The sequence below is a fragment of the Sphaeramia orbicularis genome, chromosome 1 (genome assembly GCF_902148855.1).
Source record: "Sphaeramia orbicularis chromosome 1, fSphaOr1.1, whole genome shotgun sequence".
NCBI classification, from domain to species: domain Eukaryota; kingdom Metazoa; phylum Chordata; class Actinopteri; order Kurtiformes; family Apogonidae; genus Sphaeramia; species Sphaeramia orbicularis.
Window position 1 is genome coordinate 29,487,790 of NC_043957.1, and position 13,275 is coordinate 29,501,064.

Sequence of the window (13,275 nt, forward strand, 5' to 3'; positions counted from 1 at the left end):
TCCTCTATTCGTCAACTGCAGATCTTTTCAATGAAACTGCGAAACTCAAAGCTGATAACTTTGTGCGTCAGCTGACGTCAGACGCGTCGTCCAATCCGGTGCGTTCGCCGCGTCAGCTCTAGGAATCCTGTAGGTGGAGAAGGGATTCCGGTTCCGGGTGTTTTCATATCTAACTCGGAGGCGTCCATTCCTCTGATTATGGTCTTATATCAGATACTATTACCGATTACCGACTGATTAAAGTAGATATCTTTGAATTAAGGAAGCCCATCTTAAACCGCAGATATGACCACCCGTTCGGAGCGAGAGAAGGCCCAGAAACTGAACGAGCAGCACCAGGCCATCCTGTCCAAAATGCTGAGAGAGGAAGACAACAAGTACTGCGCCGACTGCGAAGCGAAAGGTGCGACATTTACACCGGCGAATCTTTCACAGTTTAGTGTCGGAGTTCGCAGATCCACAGTTAACATTAAAAAGTGTATAGCAACTGTGTCGGGATGCTAAGCTAAGCTAACTGTGTTGTGTTTTAACCCAACTGGCCCGGTTAGTCAGCTGACATCTCTTCCCCTCAAGCTAAGCTGAACTAACGCTAAGTGGCTAACTAGCAAGCTAACTTCTGTAAATCTACCTAAGCTAATCTGCCAGAATGCCTCTCCCTCCCTGCCGTCTGAAGCTTAGCTCTCATGTTTGACAAGCGTTTTACAAACTTTTTTTTTTTTTTTTTTTTTTTTTTTTTTTTTTAGATAACTCCATTCTTCTGTGTATGTTTGGTTATGGGTAAAGGATTTAGATTTGCTTCTTGGCACTTAAACTTATCACAAGATCATACATGTTCATGTGTTTCCCTGTATCTTTCCATGATCAATTCCTCAAATCCAAATCTGTTTATATTAGGTCCAAGATGGGCATCCTGGAATCTGGGAGTATTTATCTGTATCCGGTGTGCTGGCATCCACAGGAACCTGGGTGTACATATATCCAGAGTTAAATCGGTCAACCTGGACCAATGGACCTCAGAACAAATCCAGGTACCCCAGTGGCATTACAAGAAAAACATTCAAACTCACTTTTAAAATATGTTATAGTCATGTCAAAATGGTTATAAAGCAACATAAACATTCACATATATAAAAAGGGGTCAGAATAATACAGCCATAGACTCATAATCCTAACTTTATTTACTTGAAGTGAAATACTTAAAGCCTGGCTCACACACACAACATCTGTATTCAATATTCCCTCTACTGTGACCTTGAATCGGCCTGGTAAATAAACACAGACACCATTTAAGTTCAAGATCAAATAATGGTTTGTCTTTTTTGTTACTGAAGCAGTGAATCAGTCCAGAATCCAAAGATATTTAATATAGTTTAATTCAGAGTGGACAGTCGTCTCATTTGAGAAGCTGTAACCAGAGAACGTTTGACAAAACACAAGTCTTTGTTCTCAAGACTTACAATATTTTGCATCTCATGAATGATTGAGTATTTTCTGATATTAAGCCTTGTGATGAGCACAATGAAATCCATGTCGAAATCCGTGAAATGATGGTTACATTATATAACAGGAGCTTCAGGCTAGTCACACGCTAGTCACTTTCTCTTGTTTCAGAGTATACAGGAGATGGGCAACACCAAGGCAAGGCAGCTTTATGAGGCCAACCTTCCAGAAAACTTCAGAAGACCTCAAACAGACCAGTATCCTTTACAATAACAACACACATGTACATGTACATAAGCAAAAGTCCCATGATATACAGTAGTTCATTATTGTTGGCCTGTTTGTTGCATCTTTTTTCCTTTAACTCTGTTGTCAGAGCAGTGGAATTCTTCATCAGGGATAAATATGAGAAGAAGAAATACAGCAAGAATGTGACCAATGGACGCAGTGTATGTACTGACTTTAATGAACAGTTAATATTATGTACATTATAAATGATGATGTAAGTGTCCCTCATTACATGGCTCATTCTATGGTTTGTATACTTTTCAGCCAAAAGATAATAAGAAAGAGAAGGAGCCAGACAGAGGGAACAAGGTATTATCTCATACTACAGTATCACCTATATATTACTACAGGTACATATAGCATTAGAAAACACTGTGAAAATTTCATTTCTATGTTCTTATAGAGTGAAGAGTCCAGGCCTGTTCAGATCAGCCCGATCAAAAATTCAGAGCCATCTGTGAATCTACTAGGCCTTGGTAAGTGTATTTTGTTCATCTTACAGGGCATGGAAAAATGATACTTGCCATTACTATGCTTCTCATTTGTTGTTTGACTCAGCCTGTCATTTGGAGACTTGACTTTTTGTCACGACATAGAACTGCCAATTATTAATCAATGATATCTCAGTTTATTGTTGATGAATTATTGATGCTGTTCAATGTTTATTGTCTGTTTGTGAGGATCTGAAAATGACTTAAGTCAGTAGAATGCTGAGTCAACTATGCCATAACTGCTATTAGATATTACATTGAACTACAGTAGGCAACACATGCCAGTTTCCATCTACTTGTAGCTTGTTGTGGAATTCTCAAGCTGTGGCATGTTATGTATTAGACTGTGCCTTTTGTCCTCGTATAATGTTGTCCAGTGTAGAGGATGTAAACTTCTCCTGCTGATGGCTTTGTTAAAGTTTTGACCACTCAGTTTCTTTGTTGGACCAGTAAAGGAAGTGCTGAGTCTGCAGCTTTAGTTGCTGAGGGTCACTTCTCCTTTTTTAGTTACTCTCACTGCAGATTTGTTCTGTTTTGTTGCCTTTCGTTTAAAAATCAGTTCAATATTGCCAGGGAGTTGTAGTAAAATAGTTAACACTGACATGGTTACATAGACCTGCAACAGGTGGCCATACTAGTTGTAGATTTGTGTAAAACAGTTTGTGAGGTGTATCAGGAATATGGAAAACCATTAAAACTATTCACACTATGCCAATGTAGACTTTAAGGATGGTTCACCTATAACGTAGGTTTAGTAGTTGATTTCTGTAGATGTTCAACTTTGGATGAGATTATTGTGGTATTGGAAGAGTAGGTTAATTCTTACATCTGTGGCAGGAACACTCTGAGCAGCTCTTGCATGTTCATTTACTGGGGTTTCTTTATATTTTAATGTGTTTTAATGGAAACAAATGCTTCTGTTGATGTTTCTGGTGATCAAAGGCCTGTTTTTAAGGTCTAGAAATGTGTAAATTTGCATATACATCCATCAGTGACACTGTTCTAGTACTAATGAATGTAACAAGTTTAAAAGAAGCAGCGTTGATGTTATTTTATGTTTTGGTTTTGTTTTGTGTTTTTTTAAATTGTATGGTTTTTTTGCACCATTTTTATGTATGCAAATTTCTTGCACTTTATCCTGGTGATGCTTTTACCAGTGAATTTCTGTTGTTGGATTAATAAAGTTTCATCTTATCTTATTTATACTGTTATTGTTGTTTCATGACCAGAAAACTAACAGCATAAACATCATGTTCTAGCCCTGTTAATCTTGTCGTTTGGGCACTTGTAACAGTGGGAAGCTGTTGCATTGCATGAGTACAGTATAGTATACTTTTAGATTTAATATATTATAATAATACATATAATACATTTAATAGTTACACCTCTTCCCTCTGCAGTTTGTGTTGCATTAGGATTTCATTCAGGATTTCAGTGAGAAATGGATTATTCCTCACATAGAATTCTCTAAAAGAAACCCGAAGGTTTTTTTTTCCTTCCTGTTGAGGATTATTTGTCACCTGTAAAACCAGTTTTTTTACATGTATCTCACAGACGCACCGGCAGCCACATCAACTAACAATGGTAGTACGAGCACAAGCCAGAGTAATGACCTGGATATTTTCGGCCCCATGGTGTCCAACCCCCTCCCTGCATCCACATCAGCAGCTCCATTTTCTCAGGTAAAACCAAGCAACGAGTCTCCCATCCAGAGATGGTACTAATGTATCACATTGCCTTGCAGGAACAGGAAGTGATGGTTGAGCTGCAAAACTGAAAGTAATAGTATCATAAAGGCTATGATTAGACACTATGGCATTTTGTGTAGATAGTATATGCCATCACTAAGTGCACTATGCTTATTTTGTAAACTAAAGTCAGGCAGCGACAGCAGAAGCTCTGCAGCAGTAAACACTTGACCCCCATGCACTCAACACACAGCAGCAGCCATATGAGGCAGGTGTTCCAGACCTGTTTTAGACCTGTAAACTCTGAAAATGTCAAAATACACTAATGCCTATATTAATTAAAATAAGCCTTCTTTTTGGATGCCACTGCAGGGTCCTTCCTGTTTTTAAAACCATCTTCAGTCTTCTCATGTTGACACTGAAGCAGAGTTAACTTTTTGGGATTCATCTTCATCGTGACATTTGTATAAAACACCCTCTGTTCTAAATAAGTCTGCCAAACATGCTTCATTTTGTAGTGGATGAAACTGAAGCTGTTCCACTGCTGCTTTAGAACCACTAGACTCCCAGGGGCATGGAGTCTTTTTCAATTTATTTGTCAGTATAAATCCAAAATCACATACTATCACATACTAAAGCATCAGAGTCATACAACAACACAGGCTGCAGATTGGCTCAGGTAGGTTTAGGAGATTTCAGGACTTCAGGTCCCAGTGAGAAGGGCCTGTAAGATGGCAGGTAAAAGCTGCAAAAATAGCATAAATATAATATATACATAGCAGATTTATTTTTTTGTCTGACTACCAGCACCAGTGACTATATAGCGACAAGACATTGCTTTGTTTTCCTTCAGCAATACATTTTCTAAACCTGGGAATCCTTAATGTTCTTGCAGGTGAGCTCCAGTAATGTGGCTAGTACTCCAACACAACTTCCAGCAGCAGCAGGAGCAGCTGGATCCAGCTCAGGGTCTGCGCAGGGAGAACTTGACCTGTTCAGTGACAGCAGTAGCACCACTAAAACAGATGACGCAGCCAAAAAGCCCCTGTCCAAGGACTCCATCCTGTCCCTATATGGCACTAATAGCATGTCCCAACAGGCCCCTGCTGGTGAGGACCCAGATTACTATGAATCTGTATCCATGAAACAGTATTTGTCTCACAGTTCTCTTTTTTTAAAGGTTCAAACATAATTTCTGCCACACTAACAAAATGTTTATTATGATAAAATAGTGATGGATTATGGGAGTTGTGGTTTTCACTATTGCAAATGAAAATTCAACTGTTTTAGAATTTTTTTAATGCATACAATTACATTTCACTCTGTACCATAAAAGTATTGGCATGCAGTACACAGTGGAATGGTTAAAGCACACAGCGTGATTATAATGAGTCAGTAAATTGCATATTTGGCTGTCCACCCATGTACTAATTTTCTTACTAGTGTTTCACTTCAGTCAGTTTTTTTTTTCTCACCAACATAAAAGCTGAGATCTTGTTGAGTCAGATGCATCTCCAGAACAGTCTAGTGACTCATCAGGGCAAGTAGATGCTTGTGTGGATTTCCCAACCCATGTCTTCAGGAGCTTTTCAAACTGATCTGCCTGTTAAACCAACAGGGTCGTATCACTATATAACTCTTCCCACAAAAAATTAAATTATTTAAAGCCAGGCAACATGACTGAAAATATGAATGCTTGTTTTTTTTTCACCTAGTGTTGTGGATGATTCATAATATGATTCAAGAATAGTTTTCTTCACTACAATGCTAAGTGTACAGTGTCACCCAAAGGCAACACAATGGTCTGTTTTAACATCAGACCTTCCCAACTCGTTTTTGCATCCCTTTGTTTTTCATTATCACCACCAGTGGTTGTTGCTGCCATTACTCAAACCTGTTGTTGTCGAGGCTCTTATGTGCAGGTCTCTCCAAGTAAACAGCAAACATCATACTGTATGACGTACTGCCATAACTACAGGGAAGTCATGTTTGAGCAACAGCAGAATAAGCGCTATTATTTAAAAAAAAAAATAGAATTATTAATCAAATTGATTAAATATATATTGCCTAGCCCTCAGTTTATAGAACTGACTATTGTATTATCCTTTAAGCATTAGTGCTGTTGTTGTATGACATGAATTACTTGAGGGATAATTGAAGTATGAGATCAGCTGATTGGCTAGTTGGTGTCATATTTATATGATTCTGTTCTGTAATGTAACTATTGTTATACCTCCGTCACCCACATCCATCCCTCTGGTCGTCCTTCCGTCCGTCCGAGATTTTTGTCTATCCCATTTCTCAGACACTATTCACCTGATTCTTTTCAAATTTCACACACATGTTCTTTACCACTAGGAGAAGTGCACTTCACAGTTTGACGCTGGAATTAAAATTTTGGGAATTTTTTTTTCATATTTTTAAAACATTTTTGAAAAGATTGAAAGTTAAGACTCAAAATGAATCCCTGGGTAGGCAGGGTACCAGTGAGCAGGAGGGGCAAAGTGTTGTGTGACTGGGCAGGGCTCTGCTTACTTTTTCACGTGTTGTTTCTGCTTCACTTGTCCTTCAGCTGGCATGTTCATGGGCCCCTCCCAGATGCAGTTTCCTGTCCAGGCCACTGCTGGGTATCAGGCCTTCCCTGGCATGGGCCCAGCCATGCCGCCCACCACCGTCATGGGTGCCATGATGGCTCAGAGTGGGGCAGCCATGATGGGGCCCAATCCAGGCATGATGGTAGGGATGACCATGCCCAATGGCTTCATGGGTAATACGCCTGCCACTGGCGTTATGGGTATGGCACCGAGGATGATGGGACCGCAGGGTGGCATGTTGCCCGCTCAGGGCATGTATGCCATCCAGCCTGGACAGCAGGCTCAGTGGAATATGGGTCAGGTATGAAATCTATTTGTTTTAGTAGTTCAACAACACTAATATCAGTTTTAAACCAAAAATGAGAGCTTATGTCTGTTTTTTGAGGGTTTTTTTTTCATACTTGTTAACAAACTAAACAGACAGTTGGTCCTTTCACATTCTCAGTTGACAGGTTTGTCATGATGTGGTTTTTAATGTCTCATGGTGTACATCAGAATTCAGGAACAGCAGACATTTCCATGAATGTCAGGGTGGCTGCAGTTTTAGACCTTTTACTTGTCTTCTTTCTAAGCCACTGTCAACCAAATGTATTTTTAGTTCTACTTGAATGGAGACTGATACAATTACACCAGAAAAATCATACAAATTATCAGGCACGCCTAGGTGTTGGGTGTTCCTTCCTGTGATTGCTGCAGAGTGTTTTCACCTTGGAACAAATACAAATTGTACCTGAGTTTACACTTAGACACAGGAGGCGACGTGTGTTAGACCTCTTGTCAGGTGTAATGTGTTTCACTTATTTCCACACCTAGCTGTGACGGTGCATTGCACAAAAGTGCCCAGTTAAGTACTTTACTCCACATTGTTTTGACAGATCATGCAATAACCACCAGATGGCAGCACAAGCATCACATTTGATGGTTGTTAGAAGCTGATTGCGTGTCTTATATTCAAAAAACACACTAATACACACACACTTTAAGAATGTAACGTGTCTGCTTCAGTGCTGAGAGAACTGATTATGGTCATAAACACATTTAGCTTATGTGGGATAAACAGCTGCAGGAACACCTCAAAAACTAATGGGTGACATGACAGTAGCTCCATCCATGTCTTGTATATACAGTCTGTGGTCTCAACACACACTTAGGTTTAGACATGGATGAATGCAGGCTGAAGTGAATGAAGTTTACTCCTGTTTTAACACACATTTTTCATACATCCTCAGATGAACCAGCAGATGTCAGGGTTGACTCTGAATGGTGCCGGTGGTCAGATGGCCTTCAGTCAGCCTCCATCAGCGATGGGTGGTTGGGCCACCGCTGGATCTGGCCAGACGCTGAGCACACAGCTATGGAAGTGAGCCTTTAAGGCGGTCGATGGGCGGGCAGAGTAAGAGTCGAGGTTGCAGAAGGTTCAAACAAATCATAGTTTCTTCTCTTCACCTCACTATGAACTGATGCCCATCCCCATCATGGACCAGCCTTCAGAACATGAAAATTGTATCTCTTTTTTTTTTTTTTTTTTCCTTCTCCCTTTCTCTGTCTCTCTTTCTCTCTATTGTGTGAGTGAATTGGGAGTCATACAGGATTACAGCCTGGCAGTTTCTGCCTGTCGTATGGTTTTGATCATAACTTTTATTTTCCTTTTTTGGAAAAATTACAAGGAAATAACAGTCCCAACAAAAATGATATCGACATATCAGAAAGCTGCAGGACCAGTTACACAAGCTTTTATTGTATCACTGTATCATTATAAGATTATAGAACATTTAAATGAATAGTATTTAAAGGGAGGAGATAAGACTCAGGTCTGTCAGTACTGCTCCCGAATGTACAGCGCTGTATAACCTTCTTTTAAAGTACTTGTGGTTCCCCTATAAAAAATAAAGTCATAATAAATCGTTTGTCTTCATGTGTCTGATTTGTACAAGGTTCTGTCCTAAATTTGATGTTTCAGAATTTGGGATATGACACTGTTCAAGCTTCTTGAAAGAACTTTGGTCAATGACTCCGAACCAAGATGTCAACTACTTGGTCAACATCTTGTGATATGTCATTAGCTTTGTAAACCACAGTATACTGAACAAACAATAATGGTGAGTATTATTACCTCCTCCAGGAGGTATTGTGATCAGACTGCTTTGTGTGTTTGCGTGTTTGTTTGTTAGCAAGATAACTCAAAAAGTTATGGACGGATTTTCAGGAAATCTTCAGGAGATGTTGATACTGGTACAAGGAAGAAATGATTAAAGTTTGGTGGTGATCGGGGGGCTGGGGGGAGATCTGTCTTGGCGGAGGTCTGCGCTCTCCGAGTGCTTTTCTTGTTTTATTTGCAATCATAAAATATTACTTTGTTTTACAGCAATTTAGACAAAGTGTAAGTATATCAGCATGGAAAAAAACTAATGTATGGCCTCTGCAGGTGACATAGGAATGTCTTTTACGTTACGTAACACACCTGAGGCAGCTGACCCACCTTTAAAATCCAGATCACATTAGATGTTGGTTATGGAACAACACAATTGGGAAATCAACTGCACAATCCATATTAAATCTGAGAATTTAAAAGAAAGCACAAAAGCTGTGGTTAAAACAAAATGTCTAATAATATAATTTACACTTAAGTACTGGCAACTTTTTCATCTGCAAATGTGGCTTTTTTTCTAGAACTCACTTGAATTCAATGAAGACTTTATTTTTTTCAGCCAGTAATGTTACTTAAACATGGAGACTGAACTGCAAAATACTAATGAATATAATGCTGTGTAACAGTTTATGTGTGGATGTCACTCACTGTCACATTGTTGCATATATTTACAATTTGGGCAGCATCTCTAAGTATTTATTGACTTTGAGAGGACATTATCTTCAGTTTGAAATGTTGAATTTGAATCTGTAAAAACTGATGAACCTTATTTCATTGAATGTTGACACTATAGGAATAACTGTGTCTAAACTTCACTTGCTGATCTCATGTTCTTTTTTCTTGGTTGCTGTGGTTCATGTTCCTGCCCTTTTCTGTTGACAGTTTGTGTTCACAGACCCTGCACTTGGATACAATCTGTATCTGCGTTTTATCTCTGCCAATTCATAATCTGTTTCTGGACAGAAAATATGTAATCTGCTTTGGTTTTTGGATTGTTTTTCAAGTGTCTCTAATGGGTTTATTTCCAGTGTGTTATAATTTGGTTTACTCTGATTGGTGTTTGGAAGGCGGTATTTGGTCATAATGGGTCAGAATCACATTTGGTCCTAAAAACGACTGATATTTTACTTCTGTATAAATATAAATTGGAATAAACTTCTTTTTTTCTTTTTACTTTTTAAAACACAAGCTCTCTTTGAAACAGAACATCTCACCTCTAGTCTACTTGACGTCACTTCATCTGCAGTTTGAAATCATATCACACTAACATACTCAGCAGCAGGAATTGCCTTATTTTCATGGGAAGGCAAATTTAAAAAATATTTTTCAGGGTTCCCACAGTCATGACCAACACAGATCATGAAACTTTAACATCTCTTTTTCTAGGCCTGGATTTTGTTGTTGATTGAAGGAGACGCCTCCAACTGGATTGCACTACCCCTTCTTCCCACTGGATGGCAGCACTGACATGTGTAGAAAACTCCAGTAGGGCAGAAATGTTTAACCAACTTGGTCATTTAGAGTTTAATTTTACAATATGCAGAACTTTCTTTGTCTTGAGGGTTTTTTCAGACTGTACAACTAGTTTCTGGTTTCCACCCTTTGCATACTCTGTTATGGTCAAGTACATATCCACCCAGCCCATGGGAATCTTTAAAAGTGAATGTGAAAAATTGGTTTTAGTCATCATAGAAGTATGCCACAAGATCACTCCTGTTCTGTGCATGAAGTCACTCATTCATTGTAACAGCCATGAGTCTACAATGAAACAAAAAAAATTCGGCAGAGCCATGGTGTGTGTAGAGCTCTGCAGGGGGACATGTGCCTTCATAAACAAAAACAGACTAAAAGAAGTCAGTAGCTTGTCAGGTTTTTAAGAGTTCCCCTTAAAAATGTGAAAATCAGCCACGTTTAGATTTTTATAATACATGGTACACTACTGGTAAATGTTAAATTACACCCACATCATGTAATGTGGAAAGAAGGGCTTGTGATCCAGTGTGTGTACTTACAGTACTTGCTACTGATGAAATACTAAATCATTAAGTACAAATTCATATTTGTTTAATGTAGCAGCCTTTAAACCACCATCAGCCATCTTCAAACTGGCACCTTAACAGAGTCTCTGTTGTTAAAATGTCAGGGAATGGAGAGTCCAGACATATGATGTAAGTGTTTGTTATGGCAGGCGTCACATATTGAACTGCTTTGTGGTTTTGGTTTTGCAAAGTGCAACATCCACGGTTTCTATAGGCTTGGGGGGCGGGGTGGGGGGAGGGGGTGACCTGAAGACTCTATATCTAATTATGAAGTTATAAATGGGAGCACCTCTGAATTAATCACAGTCTCACTTATAGTCAAAGAAACCAGCACTTGATGGCAGTGTTGCATTATCTGCTGAAGCAGTGGGAGGTCACTGCTGATATTCTATACATTGTTCAGTGCCAATATGCACTCACTCATTTAAATATCTGTTTTATTTGTTTTGATTCCTAATAATGGTGCTAAACGGCTACTTGCAGTTCATCAAGTTTATTAGTACTTTCAGTATTTTTATAGCCGATGCAGTGAATGGACTTTTGTTGAAGTTTATTGTGAGTCTTTATGACTCTCAGAATTTGGAAAATCAGAGTCATGGTGTGTGTTTACAGTCGGTAGCAGTTTTGTTGGGAAAATGTGCCTCATTCTGCCTCACAGAGGTTTTGATCAGAAGTTCTTTCACTGCTATAGGTCAGTATTCAGAGTTTTGTTTGTCTTTAGAGGTTTTAACAGGGATTTTAACAGAATGTAGTGCTCAACATGCTTTTGGTTTTCCACCCAGTGTATTCTCAGTACAAATCCACCCAGCCCTTGAGAATCTGCAAAACCGAACATGAAAAAGTGGTTTCCCAGTCACCACAAAAAAATGTCACCAGATTAGCCTTATTCTTTTGTATGGACCCACTCCTCTGTTAAAGTAGAGTTTAATAGAACCCTGCTAATCTGATTTAAAGCACTATAAGCCCCACACATGCCGCTGTCTTCTTGTCCTCCAGTCTCTGAATTGTCCAAAGGGTGCGGCCCCTCTAACCAGCCCTACCTGTTGAGTTCCCACCTTTCAGACATCCTGCACTGCCCCGTCATAGCTTCCAAGTTACGGTTACACAATAAACACACAATACCCTGTGTGGGTGACAAAAACACTGACAGTTACTGCTCGTACTTGCACGGGGAGGCTGCACTCACCGTGCAAACGGATGACAAACTTCACATCTATCTCACGCTTGGCAGGGCCTGAAAGCCCCTGAGGTGGATTTGGTCTGGTTCCATTTTCAACTCTTCAACTGTTCCTACCCCTCACTGCAGCTCCGGCACAGGCTGAAATTTTCACAGTGTGGTCTGATGCCATGCAGTGTCTGAGACCTTTAGCGTGGAGGTTCAGCATTCCACTCAGCTTGTGTGTCAAACCTAACACTGCTCCAGAATAGAGCAAAGAATGTCCCTTCTCTTCTCGGCCTCTTAATGGACTTTTTGACCCTGAGACATCAACATTCCTGCTGTTTAACTGTTGCAGACATGACTAATCTTTAACTAAACATTTCAGGGACATGAAAGATTAATCTGATTCAGTAACATTCCACAATGAAAAGCAATATTATCACCTCATTTAAGTAACTTTCTCAGACACTTCTGCATCATTTAATTCAGTAAATAATTTCCTTTCATTGCTGTAATAATTAAACCTCTCCTAAAGGCAAGTACACTTTGATTCTTTTACCTGCTGGCTGAAAAGCTGCAGAAGATGGAATAATATGAGCCACATTCCCATAGACGTCAAAGTTGGACCAAAGCAAAACAGAATCAGCACTGCATGTAAAGTAACACCGGCGCTCACTTTGTTGTCATAAATATTTTGCATATTGTACTGAATTGAACTCTTACTTTTGATGGCATAAGAGGAAAAATATCTGAATTTGATCTCTCATGATCTCACCTCTTACCCTCAGGACAGAACTGAAAGGCTACCAGAGCCAGATGACACAGAAATTACTGTTGGCATGTTGGCAGGGCTATCAGTCATGTCTCTTTGTTGGACCACGTGCACACACTCTGCCTATTCATGTGACACATAATAACCTATCTACTGTTTAGTATCAGCTGCTTTCTTGTTTTGACTTGCATGAGATCCTGATCTATCATTATCCATGTTTCCTCGTCTGTCATGACTGTCTGTCTGTTTTTAATGGAGACGGTTTTTCTCATGTTAATGGGAGGCCACCTCTGGCAACAAATTTTCCAAACACTCCCACTTTCAATTATTATTTACAGCAATTATTATTATTATTATGAGGGTAATAATTCATAAACATGACTGCTACTTCATTAGGTGTTATCCACTATCAGGTAGGTGATAATGAGCTTCTGGAATCTGCTGTCTGCTCTTTCGTTGCACTGATCTGCATCACTTCTGCACAGACGCCTTCAGTTCTGTCTGAGTTGAACAAATTATTTAATATACAGGGTGTCCACAAAGTCTTTTTGCAATTCAAAAAATTATTACAAAAGCAATTGATGAGATATGTTAATCAGATTTGTTCTATGTAGTCAGTGGTTATCAAAGTTTTTAATGACATTGTGGGGTCATG

General features: G+C 39.3%; 1 protein-coding gene across 1 annotated transcript; it reads left to right on the forward strand.

Annotated features, from left to right (window-relative positions):
• Window positions 1-124: 124 nt before the first annotated feature.
• Window positions 125-8,405, forward strand: LOC115425775 (stromal membrane-associated protein 1-like). The gene is made up of 10 exons (XM_030143533.1): window positions 125-403; window positions 895-1,028; window positions 1,612-1,697; window positions 1,817-1,889; window positions 1,993-2,037; window positions 2,132-2,204; window positions 3,774-3,901; window positions 4,803-5,016; window positions 6,480-6,802; window positions 7,731-8,405. The coding sequence occupies exons 1-10, from the start codon at window positions 286-288 to the stop codon at window positions 7,863-7,865; spliced, it is 1,329 nt and encodes a 442-aa protein (XP_029999393.1). The 5' UTR covers window positions 125-285; the 3' UTR covers window positions 7,866-8,405.
• Window positions 8,406-13,275: the final 4,870 nt, after the last annotated feature.